The sequence below is a fragment of the Clavelina lepadiformis genome, chromosome 4 (genome assembly GCF_947623445.1).
Source record: "Clavelina lepadiformis chromosome 4, kaClaLepa1.1, whole genome shotgun sequence".
NCBI classification, from domain to species: Eukaryota; Metazoa; Chordata; class Ascidiacea; order Aplousobranchia; family Clavelinidae; genus Clavelina; species Clavelina lepadiformis.
The window spans coordinates 10,975,918-11,003,683 of NC_135243.1; the positions used below are offsets into that span (position 1 = coordinate 10,975,918).

The 27,766-nt window shown below is 33.7% G+C and overlaps 1 protein-coding gene and 1 long non-coding RNA gene across 7 annotated transcripts in view; one reads left to right on the forward strand and one right to left on the reverse strand.

Annotated features, from left to right (window-relative positions):
* Positions 1-10,731: 10,731 nt before the first annotated feature.
* Positions 10,732-11,414, reverse strand: LOC143452884 (uncharacterized). The gene is made up of 2 exons (XR_013115115.1): positions 11,301-11,414; positions 10,732-11,202 (listed from the first exon to the last, which is right to left on the reverse strand). It is a non-coding gene; the product is annotated as an uncharacterized LOC143452884 (long non-coding RNA).
* Positions 11,415-20,495: 9,081 nt separating this feature from the next.
* LOC143451555 (sodium channel protein type 9 subunit alpha-like) overlaps positions 20,496-27,766 on the forward strand; it is a 51,869-nt gene continuing 44,598 nt past the window's right edge. For 3 of the 6 annotated variants that reach the window (XM_076952194.1, XM_076952195.1, XM_076952199.1), the window contains exons 1-2: positions 20,509-20,634; positions 25,246-25,403. In XM_076952194.1, the coding sequence (XP_076808309.1) occupies positions 25,373-25,403 (31 nt within the window). In that variant the 5' untranslated portion in view covers positions 20,509-20,634; positions 25,246-25,372. Of the gene's footprint in view, positions 20,635-25,245; positions 25,404-27,766 lie in introns of all 6 variants that reach the window. The other 3 variants (XR_013114865.1, XM_076952200.1, XM_076952196.1) reach the window with 3 other exon arrangements.

Below are 27,766 nucleotides of genomic sequence, written 5' to 3' on the forward strand. Positions count from 1 at the left end.
TTGCATGTTGTTCAGCTAGGGAACATCCTCTATCCAACATTTTAGGTTGATTGGTTCTAATCTCAGAGTGCTTGCATACAACTGTTGAAGAACTTCTTTCTAAATCAAGTGCCTCTATTTTTTCGTCATTATCGACAGTGTTTGACAAATTTTCCTTTCTTGTAACAATATCGCTGGTAAAAATGGAGTTGTTATTATGCAAACGCAGTAAATGTTGTTTAAGTCCATTTTCAGTTGGACACGATTTAGAGCAGAAAATACACAACCATTCTTCTGTAGGATAATTTCTGTCACGTGGTGGATTGCGCTTTCGTTTCACAGCTTGCAGGCTTGATAAATCTTCATGAAACTCATTTCTTTTTAAAGTTACAGTGCCTGTATTCGATAAGCAACCTTTGTTCACAGGATTAACTGTATGCGAATAATTATTCGCAGTACAAATTCCTGTGTCATCCACTGCATTGTATATAGTTAAATTTTTCACCATACTTTCCGTCTTCACAAGTTTACAATCATTATCTGCTTTCAAACCCTGGCCACAACTCAGTAATTCATTACAAGCATCCATTGATGCCAAATCAACAGTTTCAATAGGCCACTGTCCATTGTCAAAATCATATTCCATTAGAGTATTGTCATAACCACATAACTGCATACTGACATTTGCTTCATTACTGTCAATGTTGAAACTTGTTTTTTCAACAACTGGTTCAGCACACTTTTCACTGATGGATTTTTTTAGAAAAAAGTCAGAAAGTGACTGTTGCAATTTTTGAAATTCGGCATTCATTTCTTGACGAATCAATTTTAGTTCTTCCAAGATCAACATTCCTACATGGTCTGATAATCTTTCTTTCACACAATCCATGACTGAGTCCTACCTATATATTAAACACAGGTCTACATAAGCAAGATATCTCAAACTTGTAACTTCAGGAAATACATATCTACTACTCCAGGAAAGTGGGAAGAAGGTTTACATAATTGGGATATTTTCTCAGCAAAGAAATGAAATCCACAAAAATGAAAAACCTATAACAAATCAGAATATGCTTGCAAACGTTTAACACAAACCTTGCGAAAGCTTAAAACCGATTAATAAATGGGCTTGAGCCTATACTAAAAAATACAATAACAAACTACGTTTGGGAAGTATGATTTATTGTGATCATGTTATTGAGAATATAGTACAAAAATTAGGGTCCCAGCTCACTATACAGTCGAAATTAGTTAATTGCATACCAGTTAAATGCATAAATTGCTTTATCGCATAGAATTCCATAATCCCAAACTATTCCCTTATGAACAATATACACCGGTTAATCGCATATTTTTATTGAAGAAGCTTTGCGTTGTTCTAACTTATTCTGATCCAGACTAAGCAGGTCCAAGAAGAAACATTAATACCGTAATGAGTTACGATTGTTCACATCGTTATGTTTGCCAGTACACAAAAGCGTCACCGGAAAACCGGGTAACTCGCACTGCTTCTATTCATGGCGCAAAATTAATGACAATATGACATAAATGAATTAAATAACAATATATGTGATTATATAACACAGGGCTCCGGAGTTTTATTTGATGATCGATAGGTTACAAGTTAGTACTGCACATTGCAGAAATTCAGAATATAAAATATCAGCAACAAGGAAGCCAGCAAAACAAATCGATTTATATCTGATAGAATCCTTGTCATAGAAGAGCTAGAAAGGAAGATTAGTGAGTGCAAAGTTTCCAAAAAGTTTTGGATTTCATAGTCCCAAGTGTTAGGCATTTGGAAGATGAAACAAACTCTTTTATATGCAATCAAAGCATTTTAAACCCCTCCCGGAAAAGAGCCAGAGAGAGCACATACACAGATGCTGAAGATGCGTTGCTGCTGTGGTTCAAGCAAGCAAAAAGTAGGAGACTTCTGATCAGTGGCCCAATATTGCTTGAAAAAGCAAAGGATTTAGGCAAGTTGATGAATCACGATAACTTTGATCCATCTCCTAGCTGGATAAATCGCTGGCAGGAACGAAATGCAATTGTTTTTAATAGGTAGCATGGCGAGAAGCAAGACCACGATTCCAAAGTCGCTGAACACTGGATAAGATTGGTATGGCCCCACATACAAGATTAGTATTCTGCCTCAGAAATTTATAACTGTGACAAAACAGGCTTTATTATCCTGCCCTTCTGCAAACCAAAAGACCTGCTGATGCAACTGACCACTTAAAGCATGCAATACTGATCTTTTTCAAAATATTTATACAGTACATTGCTTACAATTCTTGTAACTCTTCCGGTGACAACATGTAATAGCGTACGGTCTTTTTCTACATTAAACAGACTAAAATATTTAATTTGTACGAGTAGGGAAACCCGAATGAACAGACTTTTTTCAAATGTTAAACATCTACAAAAAACAAGTGCGTTGTCCAGTAAAGATTATTAATAGGTTAAGTGAAACATTGAACAGGTGTTTGGAAAAAATGCAACCAAGAATGTTTACATTTGCAATGTTTATCATGTGATACATGCAGTTTTTGTAGTTTTCTCTTAGTATGCTCGTTTTTTTATCAAAACTGCATTTATCGTAATCTGTTGTTACATGATTTTATGCAAACCCCATGAAAATTTTCTTCTAATGCCAACGTTTAGCAACTGTTATTACATATTTTACGCAATTTCATAAATGGCTTAACTATTTATTAGAACAGGTACAATTTTCAATACAATGTTATCCTGAGTTTGCCATGCAGGTTCAAATTTATAAACTGAAGAATATCAGAATTTTTCGGCATCCAATATATTATATTTACCAGCCATTTTATATGTAGCTAGCCTGAAAAAATCTTATGCGAAGTATTTTATCTCGGTTTTGCTGAAATTCTCCAAAAATATATTGCAAAATAATTTTCTTTTTAGCTCATCTGCTCATTTTTTTATAAGGGTATGCAATCAAAATTTAATTTCATATACTGAAGCTTAACTGATTTAAAGTCTGGTACTGGGGATTCTCTTTATTTCCTTTGGGTACCATTTTGAAAAATTAAAACAATTAAAATTTATTTATAATTTTTGTTGATTCAATTTTTACCAATTTCAAATGTTATCCTGGAATTAACCATATGTAAAAAAAATGAAAAAATAACTTTGTTGTTTACTTTGACAAATCATCAAAACAGACTGAACAGGTTTATTTTGGTAGCAAAATGATAAAAAACGTTGACTGAATAATATAGGAATTCTTACGGAGTGTCTGGACTTTGGCAAGGTGTATGGTTAAATTCTAAGACACGTTAAAATGCTACTGACTTCCCTAAATTAAATGCTTAAATCTTTGGTTCAATTTCTTTATGTGTCAAGGTAAACACAAAGCTTATTTTCTTGAAATGGTTCTGTAGCCTCCAGCAACTACATATTAGTCCTCGATTTTCAGCAAAAATTGACCAGAAAGTCTTTTAAGCATAACAACGATTAAAACATTTTTGCACATTAATGAATACTTTTAATTGTTGGTTACAAATTCTGCCGTGAAATAGTATAGTAACACTCGTTGGTAAGCCGCATTGACAAGTACTAAAATATGAATGTAAGTCGCCAATGTGTTGATCTATTTTGTAAGAAAAGCAAAGAGCTTCAGATACAGAATAAAAGATTCATGTTGATAAAGTGAAGCCCGAGTTTCAGTTTCAGAAATTAAGATTTCTCTAATTTGGTTAGACTTAAGTAGGGCTTCAAGTAGGCTTTAATTTAAATTTAATGGCCAAAGGGGGGCAAAGGGCCAAAAAGGCCCTACTGAAGTATTACACCACGGCACATAAAGCTCTCATGAAAGGTTAAAGTATATATTACATAGTGTTTTGAAGTTGCTTTTGTTGAAGAACGGAAGGTTAATACACCAAATAAATAACTATTACGGTTGTACAAATAACACGTCCTCTAATGTTTTTCGCTCCTGATAACGTCAATCTAAAGAAAACATAGTAACAAAGGTGCAACATTCATTCATTCAAGGCCATTTTAATGAGGCCATGTCACTTTCTATATTAATTTGGCAATTTTAATGTTAGGGAATGTGTCCTTTATATCTTCCAATAGTGTAGTTGTAATGGCTTTTAAAAAGATATTGAGTAACTAGATTGCCGCCATCGTCTGGATGGCACCTTTCCTTTGCTAAAAAGATTTCTTTTATTTAGGCCTATTTTCATCTGCCCAGCCTCAGATACTCAACATGCAGCGAGTTGTATGTTTATCCGATGTGTTCTAAAGCGTATTTTTACCTCCCTTTGATTAAAGTAATATAGTTGGTACGTGGTCAATTCTACCTAACTAAAGTGCCAATCTTTAATTACAGGCGACGTAATGTAATTGTACATACGGTGAAATAGCCACTTTAAAAAATTCAAAACCGAACCATAAATCTCAAGCATGACGTTAGCATGTTTATTTCCAATGCTTACTGTTGTTGTTAAGCGCTGTCAGGAGGTAGGCTATATCATTGCATAGTTGAAGTTGCTTACACATCGCATATTCACAACTGCCTAATCCTATATTTTCTTCGATTAGAATATTAGATCATAGTTAACATTAAGGTCATGGTGAAAATTAGACTTAGATTTAGTTTCCTAATATTTAACTAGCCTAGGGTTTTTTGACTAATCAGCGTTTTTCTGTAATCAAATTGGCCTACTGTCCCAGTCATACCGTCAACATGTAAAGACTAAATGAATGCAAGAAACGGGAACATTTTTATGACGGTTCTTGATCGATTCAACTCACGGATAATATAATTCAAACCCGGACGATTCAACTCACGGATAATATAATTCAAACCCGGACGATTCAACCCGCGGACTATTGAACCAGCGGATGATTCAATCCAGTATGGCGATTGTAATAGTAAATAGTAATAATTCAGATAATTGGAGTTTTTAGTAAGCAATTGTGTGTTCTCTGGCTAGAAAAAATGGGCCATTTCAAATATGCGCGTGTTGTGTTACCTGGCTACTCACAACTGTCCAGTTTAACTATGACACTGTGACGGTTACGTCACGAGTTATGGTTGTTTTGTAAATGCTGAAATTTTATTTAGTGTTCTTGCAATGCAGTTGTTGACTAGACTTGAATTCTCCTTAATGACGTTCAGATAAATTACCTCGCTTGAACTGGTGTTCCATATATATACTGTACTGTTGTAATGTTTACAATTTTCCCTTTACGTTATCGATTTCACTGGTTACTACTGCGCAATGTAACATTCAGTAAGCTTTGCCCGAAGGTGAAAGCCTTGGTGTCTGATAATAAATAAACTTTATCATATAGTAATATGTATGGACAGAATTTAAGCAACTAACAGCATAGTCACGCCGTTTGAGGAATGAGAACTCATACCATTGAAGTAAAAGTATAACAAGATATCAACTATCAATCGTCCTCGCTCATATTATAACAATAGCCGCCAGTGTACGCAGTCTTTATGGTGAATATGTTTGTTGTGTAATACTTCACACAAGTAATACAACAAACTAAATTTATTATTTGCCATAACACGTATCCGTGCGGCAGAGTAACATGCTTTTCAAGTGCTTATAGTATAGTGTTACCATATTTGATAACGCGTAATCCCTAACAAATTTACCTAAGTTGCATTGACTAACTTTAGAATACAGTATTACCAAAGTACATTGCCGCCATTGCTTTTTTGTGATAAACACGAAGCAATACAAAAACAGCAAAGAAATTTTGCACTGCAATACACGAATGCAAGTTTTTTTTTAAACAGTAACATTTATGAAAACGAAAATTAACAGATTTAAAGCAGACAGTTTTGACGAGCTGAGAATGTTTGCGGCTTAGAAAAAGTACGAAAAAAGGTGGCAACCTAGACAAACTTGAACTAAAAGACAATTTAAAAAAATTCCGGACTTTTAAGCACATTTTAGCATTTCTCCCAGCGGCAGATTTGAACACTAAATTCCCTTACATGTCAGGGAAAATCCTGACGTATGGCATTGGCAACCCAAATATAGTACAGTTAGAGCAACGATATAAAGAAAAACATGAGTGATCTAATCCATCTTTCAAATTTCATCAGAAGAAGATACTGAAAGAATACAAGAAGCATATGCGAAGCCTAAAGTGAACATATTTGATTATAATGTAGTTGTTATAAAAGTTAAATCAGTAGAGGATCATCCCGAACGTACTATGTGTAAAATAAAATTAATTATTATTGAAAAAAGTTCTTAAAGTATAAAAATTACTTTAAGGTAAAACATCTTATAATATAACAAAAGAAAATGGCAAATCAACTAAAAATTATTATTAGTAAGAATAGATATATTTTATATAAATTTAAATAATAATTTTCAGATGATGTAATATTTTTTGAGGATGCAAATTTTATGAATAGTAATATAATGACTACTTTTGACAATTAAGTGTTACGAATTATGCTCGGAAAATTATTATGATAATGCTTTTGATAAAAGTAGCCTACTTCAGATTGCAAAACATATTTAACTCCAATAGCTTATATCCAGCTAATCAGTATAATGATTTTGAAATGGAAAATTTTGATGTTTCTATATACAGTTATGCAATTAGTTTAGAAGAAATGATGATTTTTCATCAATTTAAATTATTTTTTCTAGGTACTTGTGAATTATATGAAAAAGATGAGGATGAGTGTGAAACAATAGTATATTTTGAACCAGATTTACCTATTCATAAATTAGATATTATAACAAATTTTAGAAAAAAAATTTTTTTTAGAAAATAATCATGGTATTATTTACGCAATACATGCTCATCCTGAAATGGAAGATGATAGCGATTATGAAATTGATTTTGATAATGATAATGATGAAGAATTTGATAGTGACAGTGAGGAAAATGAATCAGGTTTTGAAAGTTGAGAAGATTATATCTGATAATATAAAACATGTGGAATAAGATTATTATTAAAAATCGTCGAATTTATTTTCATCCAATATAAAAAAAAAATGCTGGAATTATCGATGGATTTATTGTTTATGCTATTACACAAGTTCCAACATAGGGTGATTTAAACGGAGATGGATATTTCAAAGTGACTGTTACCGAAGACACTTCGTGTGCCCATGACTGAAAATCTATTTTTGTTCCATAATTTTATTTGGGAATGTTTTCATGGATTACTCAATGAGAATGACTTGAAAGGCGCTTTGCGTGAAAAAGTTAAACATATCAATAAAAAATATGATGATTACAGATTAGAAAACTTAAAATTATACACATTACCAAAAGCAGGTGATGTTTTAATGAATTCAGAAAAAGAATCTAATCAAACTACAATAAAAATTTCTGGAAACAGATGTAAAAGTTATCTTTAATAATATTTCTTAAGGTAAAAAATTATAAAATATGTTTTAAGATAAAATATCTCCCCGAACTCATCAAGTCACATGACCCAATTTGAACTCATTTAACCACTTAAGTCATGTCATTTTCCTTGTAGCCTACTTGTACCGCAGCCTCAATGAACTCGTTTGACTTTTCAGTCACGGGATTTCAAAACCTCAACATCCAAAACTGTGCTGCTACCGTATTGTAACTGCGCCATCAACCACTTCGGATGCAGATCTTCTATCTTGTTTCCAGCAGTTAGAAGAAACATTTCAGCTGGTTCCACATTATCCTTTACCGTGAAAAATCTATACCATGCATTTAGTTTACTTGCAACAGTTTTATGATTTACTCGTGTGCCGCGTGTTGCCGACGAAAAGCTGCAGTACGAACAGTTCAAACAGTATTTGCAAAACATGTTGATTTCGAAGTTTCCCTCCATGATGTCATTGTATTATCATCTGTATTATCAAGAAGTTAAGAAATTCATTCATCACACCGTAACAAAGCCACCTGCTCTATTTGGTCACAATAAGTTTCCTTGTTCAATAATTTTAGCTATCAGGTTAGTATATTTAGCATGATTGTCATTTGAAGCCTGAGAATGTCTTTTATACAGTTTGAAGCTTTTTCATATTAAAATAAATTTGCTAGGCACTAATGACTTTTTGGGTCTTTGGACATATAATAATGTATACTGTATATGTCTGTAACCGACATGTGTTGTAAATTAATTATCAGATCTCGTTCCTGTGATATTTTCAACCATCCCACGAAAAGTAGATGTGTCAACTGCCAACAACTTGAAAATGTATGTTTCAAAAACACACATGAACGGAAATATTATGCGAAAAGTGTTGGCAAAAAAGTCTTCAGAAAACCAATTTAAATCATTCATTGTCATCTCGAGTGAAGCAAAACTTTACGGAGAAAGATATTAAGTATTATAAACTAGTCATTCCTAAAAATATGAATAGACTGACTTCGTTTTTCATATTTATAGTTTGCATTTTTTTTTCAGCCAATTTTACCAATTTAACCAATTTAAATTTAAATTAATTTAATTATACATTTTTGATCTAAGTTCCACAAATTCTGTAATTAGTTCACCACCAGTTTTTTACGGTTTAATTACCAAGTATTTTTTCAAATTTTAATATCAAATTTATCTTTCCAGAAATCTGAATGTAAATCTTCTGTTTTACTATAGTGTGTTAAAAATCTGTATATGCAAATAATAGTTTTGCGTTATCATTATATTTTTTAATATAATTAAAATAAAAATAACACCTTAATGCTTTAGAAAGTTCTAAAATGTACATTCTTACATATCCTGTTCAACTGAGAATTATTATTTAACATATGAAGAGCAAAAAGATTTTTCCAAATAAAATATTTTACAATTGGCATAAGTTGGTTTTGATGTATATTTTAAATATTATTTATAAGAGTTGCATTAGCTCTTTTACGAAGATTTTCTATTGTTTTTCCATTAATTGAATTATTCATAAATAATCTTTTAAATTTGGAATTAATTTTTCAACCTTCCCACATTTTAATCCAATTTTTTCTTCATTTTTTCCAATAATCATATCATCATCAACATTTAATTTAACCTTCGTTTGATATGTCTTCATTATTTAATTTACTATAGAATCCTTCTTTTGGTGGGATATTTGTGTCATTAAATTTATAAAAACTATCCATGCGATAATATGGATAAGCACCTTTCCGTTTCATTATTGGTATTTCATTTTTAAAATAGCGTTTTGTGTGTTTCAAATCATCTTGTGTGAAATGCTTCACTAAACTATCTAAACAAGTATTTATAAACTGAAAATTATCAATAAATTTTAAATGATTACTCAAAAGAAATGCCATATATTTTTCCATATTGTTTGGAATTACACCAATTTTTTATTACATTTTCCTATTTCCTGCATTATAAAATGTGAATAATAGCGTTTTAAATTTTGAAAAATTACTGGTACTGTATTAGATATTTTAAAATTTAAATTACATTTATTATGTGCAGCACCTCTGTATTTTCCTGTAACATGGTGATGATCTCTAATTTTATCCTCATTTAATTTTTATCACAAATGTGACAGTTTGCTGCTACTTGAAAGCTTACTTCATCTTCATATCTTAAATTTTTTGATTCTTTAAAATGTTCTTTCATAATTTTAAGACAATAATCAACTTCTCCTAAAGTAGCTTCTAAAATATCAAGTTTCTTTTCACTTTTTTTTGGATGAGGGTGTTGTCGGCTGGAGGAGGACAGAAATATAATTTAGTGTAGAGGACTGCTCCTCTGCACCACACTCATCGCATGCCGCATGAACTGAGAGAACCTTACCGTGCATAACTGTGCATTAAGGATTCACACCATCCAAAACTTATCAGAACACGATATTTAACCTTGTCCAAGAAGATCTGCTGAGCGATACTCGGAATGGTTAGGTGCCGACCACGGTTATTTATAAAGTTGTGGACGCATGAGTTGTTACTTCAGTAGAATTCGCCTAATTCGTCACCTCGAGGTAATTAGAAAGAAATGACGAATTAAGCGAAATGATAAATTACGCAAACAGGTCAAAACCGTCTCAAAGTGGGGATTTAGAACGCGTCTCACACTTCGTCCTTGTATTAATCCTATAATGACCCTTTAGATATTTGGGATTGCACGCGCGTCGATCAAACTAATGATTCTGCGTGAATTAATCCATGTTGCAGTAATTGACAAAGCTGTAAATAACACTTGAACGCATGAATCGAATCTGCAAATGACGAATTAGCAAAATGAATTAGCGAATTAGCAAAAGCAAAATGTTTCTTGGGGATTTCAAGAGGTGACGAATTGAGCGAATTGAAGAATTAGACGATGACGAATTAAACGAACGGAAATGTACACAAGAGATAGGAATTCTGCCGGAACCGACAAAAACGTGGCGATTAAGGCGAACTGACGAATTAAACGATGACGAATTAGACGAATTCTACCGTGCTTCACTTTGTGTGCCAGGTGTCATTAGTAGCACGAGCCAGTATAATGTCTAAAGGTGCTGGCACAAATGGGTCTGGCGATCGGAGTTACTGCATGGTTGCCATTCTATACTGACATCGCTATGGAATAGATGGAGCCACCAAGCTACCAATCTCAGTATCAACTTCAAAGGTTAGAGTTCGAACAAAGGCACGAGTTCTAGACTTTCAAATATCATTTTAATATATATTTAACATAATTTTCTTTAAATGAAAAAGTACCTTAGAGATTAAAATATATGTTAATAAAAAGACATAAAAAATCAACCAAAATACTTAGATGAACCAATTCCAGACATTCAAGCTCCTTTTTTGAAACCTATACCATTCAAAAGGTTACCACTGAGCTTAAAGTCAATGTCTTTTACAGCTGTATCTACTGCTAAAAGTAAAATTAATTGTTTTTGCAAATTAGATATTGGATTATGTACCACAATGTATTAAAACTCCTAAATCTTTTGACTTAATCAAGAATCTCAAAAAAACAATTAAAGCATGTTTACTGAACCAAGCGTTAAAAGGATATGCGCAGTTCAACAAAGTGGACATGATTGATAATGAAGATCTATTGCGAGAGCTCACAAAAACAACCGCAGTTTTACGACAACAATGTTATTGTTAGAACTTAGCAAAATGAATGGACAAAAAGCAACACTTACATTTACATTTTTTTTGAGAAACCAAATGGTGTTGAAATTATAGAAAAGTAAGCATGCTTCAATAGCAAAGCGTTCGTCATGTTGAATGAAGAAGATGCTGACGAAAAGTTACGAAATTCAACTAGTCAAATAAAAGAAACAATTGAAGAATTGCTTAGTGAGGGCTCAGGTTGAACCATTAATTCTGTTTGTTGATGGACATTACATTAATATTCTCACATATAAGCCGCTGAAAGGGAATTCTTCTATTCCATGCAACATAAAAAACGAAGACGATGAATCCTCCAGATGGTGTCATTTAGCATGTGTGAACAAACACTAAGTAACAAAGCCACTCTGAAAAAATTACGACTATAAAAAACTTGCTAATATTTTAAACTAGACGACATAACCTTTTCAGTTTCAAGCAAATATCGAAAATTGAAAACCTATACGATATTAGCGTTAATGTTTTTGGCTATGAAAACAAATAACCATTTCCTCTCTATATGTCCAAAAAGAGAGCTGAAAACACACTTGATCTGTTAGTGATAACTGATAACTGAAGACCAAAACCAACACTATGTCTGGATTAAACATCTTCACAGATTTATGTTTGATCAAAGTAAATAACAACACAACAAGCGCTTCTGTAGATACTGCCTTCAATATTTCAGCAGCATAGACAGACTGAAAATACTTTCTGTATAGTGTTTACAAAAACGATTAAGAATTATACGAGGCTGTCAATAAAAGCGCGCTGTGTACGAGATTTCCGGAAAGTGTTCTATCTATAGCAATGCTTAATTAATGCTGCGTTAACTTTATGTTTCAACTCTATTATTACTATTCATATGAGTTACGCACGTTTGGTTAAATGTATGTACAAGTTTTTTACAACTTGTCGAAGTTGCTGAACTATAACCACTCGATGTATCTCTAAGGCATGTAACAATATGGTTTCACTGAAAAACAAATACATCTTTTCCCATAGGACAATTCAATGATTAGTATGCTGTTTGTTGATATAAGAAATAATTTATGGCTATTATTGTTATTATTTATTAATATGACTTCATCTATTACATATTTTTGCAACAGTAGGTCTGCTCTTACATAAAACAGCTACATAATTTCCGAAATAAGGCTATTTTCAGCAATTTCAGCATGTTATAACAAACTTGTACATACATTTAAGAAAACATGCCTAATTTACATGAATAACGATAGAGTTGAAACATAAAGCTAACGCAACATTAATAACCTACTGCTGTAGAACACTTTCCAGAAATTCCGTATACGACCCACTTTTATTTTCAGCCTCATATAAACCCCAATAGTTTTTGCAAACACGATACAGCAAGTATATTTTTAGGCTGTTAACAGTGACGAAGCAAAACGTGATGCTAATGTCGAAACATAATGATCTATCCATTGATTGACAGCTTTACCCATTTAATTCCGTATTGATGTCGTGTAATTAGGTAGTGTAGTGTTTATAGCAAATTATGTTTATTTTATTTATTTAGTTTAATACAATAATATTATATACGTAGCTCATCCACCTATTTGAACTTTTTTCATGTGAACGTTTATAATATCGCATATTTTTCATGTCAATAAACCAATTATATTACCAATCATCTGTGCTTTTCCATGTGAACCTTGTAACATATTTTGTCAATCCCTTCCGCAAGTCAAAAGTGACTCACGCACGACATACTACGGTTCCCCCGCCACGCACAACAGACTATCTATCCATCTTAACCTCTGACACTACTGACCCCTTATTCTGGCGATTTTTTATGTGCGATAGAACCGCTTATAACATAAGATGATAGAAAATAAATCCTGATACACATGGTATCACATTGAGCAAATACAAGTTAGTAATTAAACCGTACGCAGACAATCAGGCTTTAATAAATTCTTCTATGGAAAACTTACAAAAAGTATGAAAATAGTAGCAAAATGCAAATTTCATAACTTCGGTTTAACACTTGACCAAAATAAAACAAGAATATTGGCAATCAAACTAAAATGCAGCATGAACTGAGAAAAGCATGCATAAAAGTCATTTAGGGAAGAAATTCTAGCGAACGAGATAAAAAAAAATTGGGTATTACATTCTTTCCACATCCAAATGAAAATCATTCAAAAAACTGGAAATAGCATATCGTAGAATAGTGGCACTCATGAAAAATTATACCAGTCGAAACAGTATGATATTAGTAAGACTAAAGAAAGTGTCCTTCCCTTTTTTGGTACCTAACTTTCATTGAAACAATGAAGAGGACAACACTAGACTAATTAGAAATGAAAAAAAATAGGGATAAGCGGTACCTAGCACCTACGAAAGAAAAAAAAATAGTGTTGGCACTTTTGGGCAAGCTTTTTTATTTAGTAGAGCTAAAAAAACACAAATCAGTTTTAAAATATACAGAGCTGTGATGGTAGGAACGTGTTTTTTTGTCTTTGAGACTTTCTTTGACGTCGAGGAGTGACATGAATTTTTTGTCGGTAAGTGTTTCTATGACGAACAATCGCCCATCAATTTTTACCGCCTTGAATTCAAACAACATAACCTACCCTCTTAAAGTCTGTAACTACAGCTGTACCCTCTTAAAGGCTAGCCTTGTTCTTACACGTTAAAAGATATTAAGTCCCAGATTCCCTCCTCCGATATGATCTGCGCAAAAAAAAAGGAACGAAATTGAGGAATTCTGCCTATTTCATGTGCACGAGATAAGACGTCTCACTATAGTTTCTGACTTGTGTAACAAAGCAGACTAGTGAGTTTGCATGTCTTGCCCAAATCTGAAAGAAAAAGGCGCTAAAAACGAAGAAACAATGCGATTCGGTATTATTGCCTTTTCGTTTCTAACTGGAATTGGGATTTCCAGATTAAAATTTAAAACCCTGAAACAAAATTTTTGCAATCTCAGTATTTCCCGGGATCGACAAAGTAATTAGATCTAAAACGCTCACATACCTTATACAAAAAGCCCTTTTTTAGATAAATCAAAAATGCTGCAAGCTTATGTTTGCGCCTAAGTCATGTCCAAAATTTCCGGTGATTTTCATTGGCCGAAGCATTTTTGGTGAACAGTCCACACCTTGATACTATATAAAAACACATTAAGTGGCCAGGTGATTGATACTGTAGGAAAATTTTTAATAATGCAATTTGCAATGTGAAATGAAAGTATATTTGCTGACAAGCAGAATTAGGAAGTTTCAATATTTGATGAAAATGCTGGTAATATACGTGCGAATTCGGAAATATTTATATTATCCTTATAAGCCCGAGGTCCAATTTTAAAATTCGAAAGGTTCGGAATCGGAAATCCTCCGCCAATTGACTAGACTTAATTTACGTCAGCATCTGCTGTCAACTTTGCCCCAAAGCAATCTATATGAGAGAAACAGTACCAACTTCACGGAAATAATTGACGTCAAGTAAGCGTCATTTGTCATTAATTTGTTGACTGGTTGTTGGCATATTTTCGTTGACTCTAAGTTTCTAAAAAACATTTTTATTGAACAAACAAGAATTTGACTAACTAGTTAAATTTTCTGGAGGATTTTTATTAAAACGAACACTAAATCATCTAAAAATCAATCTAAACTAGCATCTAAGATGATACTGGTCGGTACTTCAAACGTTTTCACGTAATAAAACTTGCCTCTAAACGGAGTAAAAGCGTTTAGTATCCTTGCAGCAACTATTTGATTGCAATACGGTGGTTTTCTAGCGGCATTTGATCTTATCACATGGCATTTGGATTGAATGCCTACATTTTCGTTATTGCGACCTGAGTTTTCTGAAGCTTGCTAAAATTACGTAATAGCACATGCGAGCCTACCACTCTGCATCAACGGCAAAAATTGCTGTGTAGCCTAGTGAAAAAGAACTCGCTCGCTTATCAGCAGACCAAGTCATCAGGACAACGATGCTTATCGTTAGTTTTTTGTTATAAAGCCTTTCACATCGCTTTCTATTTCGACATTAGCTGTTGCAAGACGTTATCACCTCTGGAATTCCGACAAGCAAAAATACACGCCTTTATGACGCTGTAGATCACAAGCGAGATGACTGCACAGCGAAGTTTGATAAAGCTGGCTCCCTTGCAGATGGTTTGCTGAAATCTATGCGGTGGAGACTTTCTTGATTATTCTTGCTTTGATCAAAATTTCATGGTAGTCTTTAGCTGTACTATACTGTACTGTTAAGTATTAGCTACAACTACGATGTAATCAATTATAATGTTCAGGAAAGTATAAAGGAACTGCTGTCAATGTTATAGTTATGAAGATTGGTAATAGTTACCACTGTTATTGATAAGGTATGCTTTGACTGCCAATTCCATTTTGCATAGCAATTGGGATGTTTGCCAGAAACGATCAGATAGTTTATCGTCTTGTAGTCAACTTCAAGTTTGTTGTTTTAACTTATGTTTCTAAATCAAAACTGCGACGAAGGTTACAGGATGTGATCTGCTGGATATATTGATAAGACGTACAATATAACATTCCCGAGATAATGTCTTCCAAATGCTGATTGATGATCGACTGTGTCACTTCATAATCCGTTCGTTTACTATTCGAGGCTGGATCCCCAGAGATTTTACAAGCCCGGATTGTGCGCGTGTCTAACTTGTAAAACGAGTGAGGAATATGGTTAAGTAAAAAACGTAAAATACGCATACAACAAAGTTTTTCATGGATCCCAGATCGAAAACCAACGCGTTAGTGGTACCTTTATTTTGCGTTTTGGCGTTATCTGTGATGTAATTCAAAGAATTGGTCACCCAAAGTTTGAAACATACTCACTGCTTTACCGCGACTTTACCATCAGTTCAGTCGATAAAATTGTTACATATACGGTATATTTAAAGAGTTTCTTATGCGTCGTTCCTGTTTGCAAAAAAGACAAACAATCGTTAAAAGTGTCAATCAAAATATCTTTTGACTATGATATAAAGCATGAAGCGACAGTAATCTCTTACAAACATTTCCTCATAGGACTATTTGGTATTATTTTTACATCGAATTTGGCTTAATTCCTAAATTATCTTTGTAACAACCTTGGTTTTCGTTGTTTGCCGAAAAACTATATCATGGAAAAATCTTCATTTGTGGAGTTTTGGTTATACACTTTGAAATAAGTAGCATAATTTATAGAACATTTTGTTTCTAACACAAGATGCGGGAGTAAAACTTTACAAAAACATATGGCTTTCTGATAATACTGATACAAAGGGGAAACTACAAAGAAGTCTTTATTTGAAAAACCAAGAAACTCATGTATCTTAACGTTTAGGGAAATTTTTATATTTCTTGCGTACACTATCTGTTGTTCGTTGTATTGTTTTTTAAATACAACTTGAATAAAATCATATTTGACAACATTAAAAACTTCGCAGTGAACTTTAACTTAGTTGTTTTCTTACCTGAACACTAAAGAATGCCGTTCCCGAAACAATCACTCGTTTGGAGTAATTTTTAAAAAATCGCTTGTTTTGAAACATTTGTTTAAAATTGATCACCATCATTTTGCCAAAACTGTTGAAATAGTGTAGCTTAGTTTGTGGTAGTATAAGTAAGTTACGACAAAATTATGCGAAACATTTTAAATTTACCGCTCACTTATTGAAATAGCTTGGTTAACGGAACATATATTTCATTCTGTAATTTTGCGTAACCAGTGAATAATGTATATGAATTTAATAAAAGTAGCAATTCGCTAAATGTGATCATAAAAAAGTTTTGATTCGTAAAAATTAATTTTTAAAAAGTTCTAAATTGTAATAAGTTAACATGTGACAAAATTTTTAATTCTTAAAATATTACTTTTGTGAAGTGATAATTTGAAAATTATAATTTCTGAAAACTGCATGATGATTTGTAAAAAAGCAATCTATGAAAGTTGTGATATGAAATAGGGCAACTTGTTAAAAAAGTAATGAGTTGTAACATGTCGTTTTTCAGAAGTCATTACTGAAGAAATGAAATTTATGAAAGTAATTAAAACTTTTAATTGAAAATTTCTAACATCATATTATGTAATTAATTGTATTCAAAATCTTTTCATAAAAATGCGATAATTATACCTTATGGCTTATACTTATACCTACCTAAATGTCTTATTTAAAAAATTGTATCGCGCAAGTTAGGTGATTAGTTAAATACAATGATAAAAAATTACATTTTTAAAAGCTACCATTGAATTTCGACAATTTATATTGCAAAATTCGTAGCTTGCAAGATCGTTTTCCAAGTGGCAAGATATTTTTTGATTGCTTTTTTTTCTTTAGTGCTTTATTCTTTTAATGATTAACGACGCAACAAGAACAAACAATAAATAAAAAGTAGTATGAAATAAATGGCAAAGCACAATTAAAAGTGCTTATCAAAAGCATGGCAGGCAAAGCCCATTTAATACAGTATAATGAAATCTTAATTTGTTTTTTTCTTTTTGCTGAACATCTCTCGGATTTTTCAGTATCCTTCACCATATGTTCAAAGAGTTCTATCGATGGTTTATAGTTGTTAAGCTTGGCTCGATAAATAGTAAAACGCGCTACTAACAATAAGCATTTAACAAGTCCTAACGCTATTGTCAGTTCAGGAATACCGAAAAATAAGTTGTTATACTGAAGGCTATGAGGCCACCTCAAGCGCACAGCAATCCAGTTAAATACATTTTCCCAGAACTATATCGAAAATGAGCAGTGAATAAACATTAAACAGTCCAGTTTCAACATTATTTTTACAGAAAACGCATAGCTCAGAGTCTAATGCTCCTAAAGCGAACAGCGCCTTATGAGATACTATACTAACTATAGCTTTAAGGTTAAGTTCAATTTGAAATGAACGTACTTTTGTATCAATTGTTGAATTGTAATGAGCACGGTATAATTTTTCCATGTTGTCTCGGGTATGTGAATTCCTAGTTCTTTTTCCCATTTTTTGTGTGATATTAACAGTCGTAGCTTTTCGCTGAGGAATGAACTCGTAGCTACGTTTTGATATTTTACCATTGAGTATAACGAATTGTTTTGGAGATTTTAATGGGTTTCGGATGTGATCGTTTTGTCGAGAAGTATTGTCCCAGTGATCTGCAATTGCAGATTTAAGTTTGACATGTTCCACAAATAGTTGATTGTTGTTACAATATCATGGTCAATCATAAGCTTTTCAAAATTGATATAATCACCGTTTGTGTCGATTAGCTGGTAGTATTCTGTGATACCTTCACGAACCATAGTAGAAACATAGCATAACTTCTTTTTATATCTAACTAGTTTATTGAAGAAAAGCGGTTTGGTTTGTAAGTTGAGTAACTTTATTTCTTCTGATGCAGATGTACGCCATGCGCTTAGGAAGACCTCAAAGAGCGTAGTGGCAAAACAGTTTTAGGCAACTTCGTTTCCGTGAACGGTAGGAGGCATGAAAGCAACGAGTCTCTGAAATAAGGTTTTTCAGTTCTTTCCATGAATAATGGTAACTAGGGTCAATTAGTAGCGTAATCTATTTTATTTGACTGATTGCTTCGATATCAATCGTATTTGCACCGCCTTCAGCATCAGTGCACCAAGTTTCGTATTTGATTCGTTCCCATTTGGATCCCCAGATAAAGCAGCACATCAAGGCTTTAACTTTCATCATAAAGGTCGAGGGAAGATTAGTAGGTAGTACACTTCCCTTGTAAGTTAAAGTTGGAATGACCAATGATTTAGGAATAGTAATACTATGAATAGTAATACTGTCAACTATGAATTTCCAGAGTAGTTTAAATAAAATATCTACCTTACTAAACCTTTTGTCATGTAGGGGTTTGACGTTGATAATTACTATTCTTAAATCTTTGGAAATTCCAGCTTTAACTTTTTTTAACTTCTTAGCCCAGTGGTTCTCAAACTTTGCGTCGTTTTAATTTTTCAAGGGCGTCATGGCACACATGAATTCGAATTCATAATTACGTAACTCCAGCAATTGCTTAGTAATAAAGGCATTGCGCAACTTACGTCGGCATGAGACAAATGAATGCTACAGCAGTCAGGAAGCTAGTGTTGCAACCTGCGATTGAAGATGACAGGCTTAAGAGGAAATCTTTATTATAATTATTTTTATAGGTCTCGTGTTACTCAGTAATGACTTCTGAAAAACGATATATAGAAAATCATCCTTTTTTCAACAAGCTATACTTCAAATTACTACTTTCGTAGATTGCTTTTCTACAAATCATCAGTTTTCGGAAAAGATAATTTTCAAATTATTACTTCTATTTTCGAACACGTTAACGTATAGTTTTTTAAAAATTATTTTTTACAAGTCAGAACTTTTCTATGATGACATTTACCAAACTGCTGCTTTGATCAATATATTAACTATTCAAGAGTTAGACAAAATAACAGAATGAAATCTGTATTTCGTTAACAGAGTTATTCCAATACCTGACCAGTCAGTTAAAAATGTTTCACATAATTTAGTTGTAATTTGTAGATTCTACCACTAAATAGGCATTTATTTATTTTTGACGAAATGACGATGAACAATTAAAAAAGAACCTTTCAAAACAAGTGATTTTTCAAAATTACTGCAAACGAGTGATTTGTGTCGGTAACGGCATTTCATGAAAAACAGCTAATTGTGAACATGCTTAGTAGCCTACACTAAAAACTATCAAAGTTTTGTTCAAAATAAGTTCATGTCTTGTGAAATCAAGAAACTCTGTTAGAAATATATACTATAGATTATATAGAAGCTGTGCCAAAACTTAGGAAACAAAAGTCTAAGCTACTAAGACAAAAGCTGTCAGGTTAAAGGTTTTAGTATAGCAGTATAGCTAAACCTAAATTATCACACTCACTAAAACCTTTAACCCAAAGCTTTTTATAAAAATGAGGGCATGTTTTTTCATATGAAATAGCGACGGTATACTGTAATTGAGTAGATAATGGAAACAGAAGTTCTATAGGAGCAAAACACAGAAACGGCCTATACTTATTTCATCATCGCAGTTTCATCGTTTTATCGTAATTCCAATAGGTAGTGTAAAATACAGTAGCTGATATCCCTTTGTCTGTTACTGGCCAATACTTTATGTAAAGCTCTACGTTAGTTTATAACTTTGGCATGAAGGTTTTCTGGTATATAGTTTTTTATGTCAGTCAAAGTATACAAATTAGACGTACAATTTTCGAAAACGCATCAATGACATATCTCACACAGCTATTGTAATAAACTGCAGTTTTTCAGCTGCATCATTACAATAAATTTCAATTTGTCGTAACGGAAGAAACTCATAATTTGGAAACCTTAAGGAATGACCTAAATTTTGTTTTAGTCTTAATGTTGTCAATTACAAAAAGGATTTTGTATATTTAATCGTGTATTTAACTATACATAATTTCATAATCTTATTTATTTGCACTCAAGAAATTATATTTGTTATTTTACTGCAACTACGTTTGATATATCCTCCGGATTACTTACTTACGAGGATTAATTTGGCTGAAGCTATTGACACTAAGCGGATTATCACACCATTCGGCGAGCAGCTTGACCGGTATTTATATGTTGATATTTAGTAGGTTTGATATTAAGAAAAAACTTAAGTTCATTATATGGAGCAGGCATGTGCAACCTTTTTCACTGGAGGGCCAAATACAAAATTTTGAATGACAACGCGGGCCACATGATTTTTTCAGAAAAAATTAGTATCGTAAAACGACTTTCCTATGCAGTTTATGTAGTTAAGAAATAGATTTAATGCAGTCCACGACACACTTGCGGGACAATTTATTGAAAAACTGTGGCTAGTATGAAGATGGCTAGTATGAAGTTCTAACATTTTGCTGAGCACCACGCGGGCAGCACGGAACAACCTGGCGGGCCGCAGTGCGGCCCGCGGGCCACTGGTTGCACATGTCTGATATGGAGGTATAATATCAGTATAAGCTATTCTCAGTTTTGTCGAAGAAGAGAGAAGAAAACTTTCTTGTTTAAAGTGTGTTTTAAAGTGAGGGCCAAGTGGTATAACCAGTTAACCTAAAATCAAGGAAAAATTGTTGTGTGTGTATGTATGTGTATGTTGTGTGTATGAATGTGTATCTATATTATTTATTGTTCTATTAAAGGAGCCTATACAAGCGGCTTGCTTGGGCACTGTTTTGGTGCGTTTGTCTACAACATTCAGAACGTATACTATAGGAATTCCAAGTTTGACTGGATGTGGGCATAAGAAAATCAAAACTCAATCGGTACTTTTGAATAAAAAATACCTTTATATATTGTCTTTTTGTGAAAGCAGCTACTTTCGTACGGGGTGTCTATATTCATTGTACAGCTGTTTCTTTCAATTATTGGTTTATATTTTCTCTGAAGAACGACAAATATTCATGTTTGACACAGATCTTGGTGACTGCATCAGACATGAACTGCACCGCACTTTTGCGCAGTAAAGTCAGGGCACCAGGTGCTGTGGTGCTCGAGCGTGGTTACCTTTACCTGTCATAAAGGTTTGTTTGAGTTTGCAGTAATGCCATTCGGGCTGGCTAACGCTCCTGCAACTTTTCAACGCCTGATGAGATTCATCTTAAACGACGTTGAATGGAACAGGATGCTTGCGTACTTGGATGATATAATAATTATTATATAAATTATAAGTTATGCATGTTCTTTTCAGGAGCATTTATTAAACAAACAGGACCGTTTTTTGGAAGAAGTCCGCTGCGAACCCGATAAGGTTAAAGTTGTTAAAGAGTGGCCAACCCCAAAAGGCATAAAAGAGATAAGACAATTTCTGGGCTTGACATCTCATTACCGAGGTTTTCGTGAAACATTTCGCTCAGATAGCTGCCCTATTGCACGTGTTAACCCAAAAGAATGCGCGTACCTTTGAATCGAATAGTAATTGCAATGCAGCATTTGCTTAGCTTAGCACTGTGCTATCTACACCGCCGGTTTTGGTCTATCTGGATTTTCCAAGAAACGTTCATACTTGATACTATAATGCTTAAAATAGTGCAGCAGGTTGTGTATTGTCGCAGCACGTAAATGATGTAGGGCAGCATGTAGCGTACACAAGTTGTTGCCTTACTAAAGCTGAACGAAACTATTTTACATCGCGAAAAAAAAAATCGGCAGTGGTATTTGCCGTGAATTTGTTCCGTTACATTTGTCCGATAAACAGGTTAGGAACAAATCACACATCTCTAAGGTGGTTATGCAACTCCTGAGAAATTTATGGTAACTTACAGTGCGTAAGAAGGTTGGAACTGCTGGCTGAATTCGATTTGGAACTAATGCATGGCCACGGTAAACACAATGGAAACGCTGACGCAATGAGCGGGAGACCATACAAGCATGTCAATGATTCGAAAGAAAGCAGTATAAGTTTCCCTTTGAATTTTGTGATTCGGCTATCCAATCGCAATCTGAAGACCCTGTGCGTAGCATTAGTCTCAGTGAAAGATATGGTTAGTTATGGTAATGACCGTGAAGAAGCGCAAGGAAACTGTTTTAGAACACTGAATATAGAAAGAAGTGGAAGGCTATTCTAAAAGTTGTCCACCGTGTGATCCCAGAAAAGCTCCAAACTCAGGGGTTGCAGAAAAACTCGCACTTGCCCGTATTGGCAGCAAAGTAAAGGAGCTTTCGAACAAAACAAATATAGTGCATGATAGCCAAATGGAAATTGGGTGGGTTCAGAAGTGATATGGGCTGGGCTCGAAATTGATATTGACTGGACTCAAAATTCAAATAGGCTGGGCACAAACCTATTTTTCAGTTACTATTTCTGCTCTTTTTATTCTGACTCGGACTTAAGTTTGTGAAACGTTTCAGGCCAAATTCGGACTTCACTTCCAACAGTTTTCACAATTCTAAATTGAATATCTTATTATGTAAAAATACAACATTTTGCGATATTGTTATTAATTTTCATTGTCATTTATTTGGTCGTGTTTTTATTGTTGCTCCTGTACTCCTTATATATTTGACTTGTTTCGTCGATTTATCTTTCGTTTTTTTTTCAGACATAAATCAGGCTTCAGCAATAAATATCGTGTTAAGGCTTATAGTTCCGGCATGGGGCCACAAACAGTCAGCCGATTTCCGTCTTTGGTATCAGTCGTTGTTATAGCGACATGATATCGCCAGTCAACCTGTAGGCAAATGAAGCAATGGAAGTTACCAGCGTATATAGACCAGGGCGGGAAACAAAAGTATAGCGACTAGTCACTAGAGCATCTTTGTTTCATTTGAATCATTATGGGTTTAGCTGGTCGTTCTAGTTGTTACCAGCAATTATTACCTCGTAATTATTTTTGAGCACGTTTTAAGCTTTTTTGGCTTTGTCATTTTTTCCGTTTGTTAGCGTTAGCGTTGTTTGTTAGCTTGTAACAACTGGCTTCATTTTTTGTCCCCACCGCGCTTTTCACGAAAAACAAAATTATTGAAATCATTGATTAATTTGCGAGGTTTGGGCGTATAGATCTTGATTGTACTGTAGTTGTCAATGTTTTGGCACATCCAATTTATTGCTCTCTGTCGCAGGCAAAGATTGGCTGACAAGGTAAATTATCATTAAATGTTGGAAACGCAGCAAAATCACGGAAGTTTAAAGGGAGATTGCTTATACAGCATGATCCAAGGGCCCAAAACGCGTCGTGACTCTTATACATATGTCCTGGAAGGAGATTTGGATAAAAAAATTAATGTACACTTTGGATGTAGGTTATTATGCGCTATGATTTCTTATGTAGGCTATATAGATATTAAATAATCCTTTTTTCAAGACAGCAACATCAATCTTATTTGCATTTAAATTGTAAATAGTTTCTTCTTTATGTTTTTAAATTTTAGGTTAACATTACCACATACCAGCAAAGAAAACGGCCACCTTATAATATGGTACGCAACGGATGTTTTCCGATGGACAAAAAGTTTCAAAGTATATTAGACTCATTTTTTATAAGACACTGTAGTGTACAGCTTTCCGTGTAGATAAGTAACCAAGAAAAATGGGAAATGGGAAACTCATGACTTATTAAATTAAGAAACTCTAATAGTAAAAAATTATCCTAGTATGATATTTTGGCCCAAACTAAGACTAAAGGCCAAAGGTTACTAAACCACCAAACCAACCCTATTTCAACCATTTTCACCATGTCGATCGTAGGAACATGTGTGTTGCAGCAACTCACCCTTAGTTATACTGCATATTACTCGAAAACTAAACAACCGGGTTTTCGCGAGTTAAAATAAAAATTCTTTAACTTTTGGTTCGTTACATGGTACTAAAGTTGTGGAAAGCACCTTGTGCAAAATGCCAGATCTTACACCCAGCTTAGTTGTTTCTTTACTCCTTTGACTTGCCTACCTCCCTCTGCATTTCATGCTTACTACGCGCGGCATAAACTCCGGAAGAGAAAAGCGAGAAAGTAGACCAACGCGAGGGGGCGGCATACAACTGCCCAACACCAGAGAGAAAACCGCTTTTTGTGTGAACTGCGATGAATAGAAAAAATTCAACTCCTCTCTCGCAAAAGCTAGCAGCAATTATAAATTTTGACAGACTGACCCAAATATTAACAAGCGAATAATCAAAACTAGGTAAACATAGAAGGTAGTAAGCAGCATTTTGACATAAATATGTTAACATCTCATAAAATACAAAACCGTATTTTATCAAAGTTGCAAAGTACTGTACTAAAAAACCTAAGTCCATCAATATCTGTTGGAACATAGCGCTTTTCTGTTTTTTAATTTGCTATTAATAGTAATCCAGTACTTTTTGTTAAACAAGAACAGCATTTTTCAGTATCAGGATATGTATCAAATTTCCACAATTTGCTTGCTATGAAATAGTGTGCTGTTAGTGTTATGCGTATTGTACTGTAAGTACGGAATGTAATGGGTCAAGTAATGTATGTTTTAAAGTGTCTGTTTGCATTTTTGTTTACAACATGCATGTAACATTTACTTTTTATTTTCAAAATCAATCATAGCAATGGTGATTAAGATAAGAGATTTATGAAAATTTGTTGTCAAAATTACTATTATGTTATTTAAAGAAAATCCTTACAATAATTGCTTTAATTTTCAAAGGTTTCTCTGCGGTTGACTCTTTGGATTAAAACTTGATTCTGTTTAATTTTCTCTTTTATTCTTTAAGGTTTTATCACATTTTCGAAGTCGATCTACCTTCAAATATAAGTGCAAGACGACTAGGAGCAGTTTAGGCCGCTAAGACACGACTCGTTTCTTGCTTTTGAGATAACTTACTATATATTGACTCCATCATGCACATGGGATTTAGAAATAAAGCTGGAGGTAAGTTGCTTTAATTTTCTATTGCCAAAGATTAATAGCTAATAAATAATAACTGATAACTAAAGCAAATGAAAAAAATATTAAATACGATTTAAAATGCAAAACTCTAAATAATTGGTGTATTTGAAATTGTGTATTATTTCATTGTATAATAACATTGTCCGAGAAATTGGCTAAGGTAGCCTATATTTGATGTTTAGATAAAACTATACAAGGTATGTCAGAAAGTCTCACAACCGATGTCACAAAAGATCTATTTCAAACCCAAACTACAAGTTATCCCCTTTAAAGTGTGCGTTGTCATGGTGAAGCACCCACGAGTTGTCCTGCCACAATTCTCTTCTCCTCTCGCGCGAATGGAATCAAACGCCGCAGTATCTATTTATAGACAAGCAGTTTGATCATCTGGCCCTGTGGCAATAACTTGCAATGAACGATACTCCTCATATTGAAGAATGCGATTAACATGGGCTGTGGCAGGGCAACTCGTGGGTGCTTCACCATGACAACGCACCTGTCAACACTGCCTTTAGTATGCGAGAGTTTCTGGCCCAGAAGAACATCATTGTGCTGGAGCAACCTCTCTACTCCCCCGATCTGGATCCTTGGAATTTTTACCTCTTCAACAAGTTCAAAGGGGTCATCAAGGGAACTAATTTTGAAGATGCATGTGCACGGCATCAAAAAGGCCGCGACAACAGAGCTACGGAGAATCCCGGAAGAATCCTTCCAGTAGTGCATGCAAGCGTGGTAGAGACGGATGGGAAAGTACATTAGACTCTAGGCCTAGTGTGATTACTCTGAAGGGGATAACTTGTAGTTTGGGTTTGAAATAGATCTTTTGTGACACTAGTCCTGGAACTTTTCTAGCATACCTCATATAACATAGCAATTTAAGTTATATTTGCAAAACGTATTTTTAATAAGCATACGGCATTTTAGCAATCATGTACAAAATATGGTTGATATCTTTTGTAGTTGATTCTTGGTGATCTTAGAGTAATGGTATCCTAGGACTTCTTAAAAGTAATTCCAAAAATATTTTGCAGAAGTTATACTTGAGAATGTAAATGCATCTGCTTTATGTAATTGCCAGCATGAGTATTTAAAACAATTATGTACGAAAGTTTCATGGAATCAAATTTTTTGGTTTGTAGTAAGAACGACGCAACAACAAGGCCTAATTTCCTGAAAGGTATTAAACTACAAGAAACCAAGCCTTTACAGTTTACACAGTATATTTTCCTAACATTAAATAAATATGAAGCATCCAACCAGTGGTTATAAGATGGAGTGCTATTGAATTCCAGTAAAAAGTTGAACAAATTGAAATTTTATAATAAGGAAAATACAAAAATTGAAAACAACAACACCAGAAATTGGTAAACTGGAAACATTCAAACAGAAATAAACAAACAGCATTGATTTATATATAGGTTTTTTTTGCAAATCGAAAAATTCCAAACAAGAAACTGAAAACGTCGAAAAGTGCCAAAAAGAAATCGATCAATATGAATATCCTAAAATTAAAACTACTATTCAGATAATTTCATAACTTACAAGAAAATACATGTCCCTGTAAAATACCAGTACAGAATTAACTAAACTGGATATAATTGCAAACAATAAGATGCATAGATGGAAATGTTCATAACATGACAATAACTACCTGGAATTTTTGAACAAGAAAGTAACACACACAAAAAGTTGTAAAACCGGACACATCCATAACATGAAAATAACCAACTGCTAGTATTTTTGAATGAAAAAGTAACCAACCACAATTTTCCAGGAAAGAAACTAATAAAGTCGACTATTGGAAATTAAAAAAATGGAGCGCTTATTAGTTAGAAGTAGGGATGGGCCGATACGAACCCAAACCCGAATAGATTCGCCGAATATCGCCTTTATGGAAGATTCGGGCGAACACGAATACCAACAATGGCGAACCCAAACACAATATTTCTTTAAATTTACTGACTTTTGTAAAAAATGATGATATAGTTTCCAGACAATGCTAAACTAGAGTCAGCACTCAGCAGTACTTACAATGAAGGTCGTTTTCCTAACGATTGTGCTTTTTCGATTGTTTTTTAAACACTATTTTTCGAAAGACAGCGATTTGTTTATCGATACTTATTATTTGACAGTACCTTGCGCCTTTGCTATAGATCAATCTATACCTGACGGGGTGGTACATCTTTGATATCGATTCAATTGTCATTTCGGACTGTTACTGTCAATTATGTATTGTGTTGATGGGAGTATTGCTGTCGGGGAGACTGGACGGACGGGAGACTGTCAATAGTGAAGTTTACTCGCTAGTATTATTGCGTTTCATATGTTACAAAAATGCAATACTT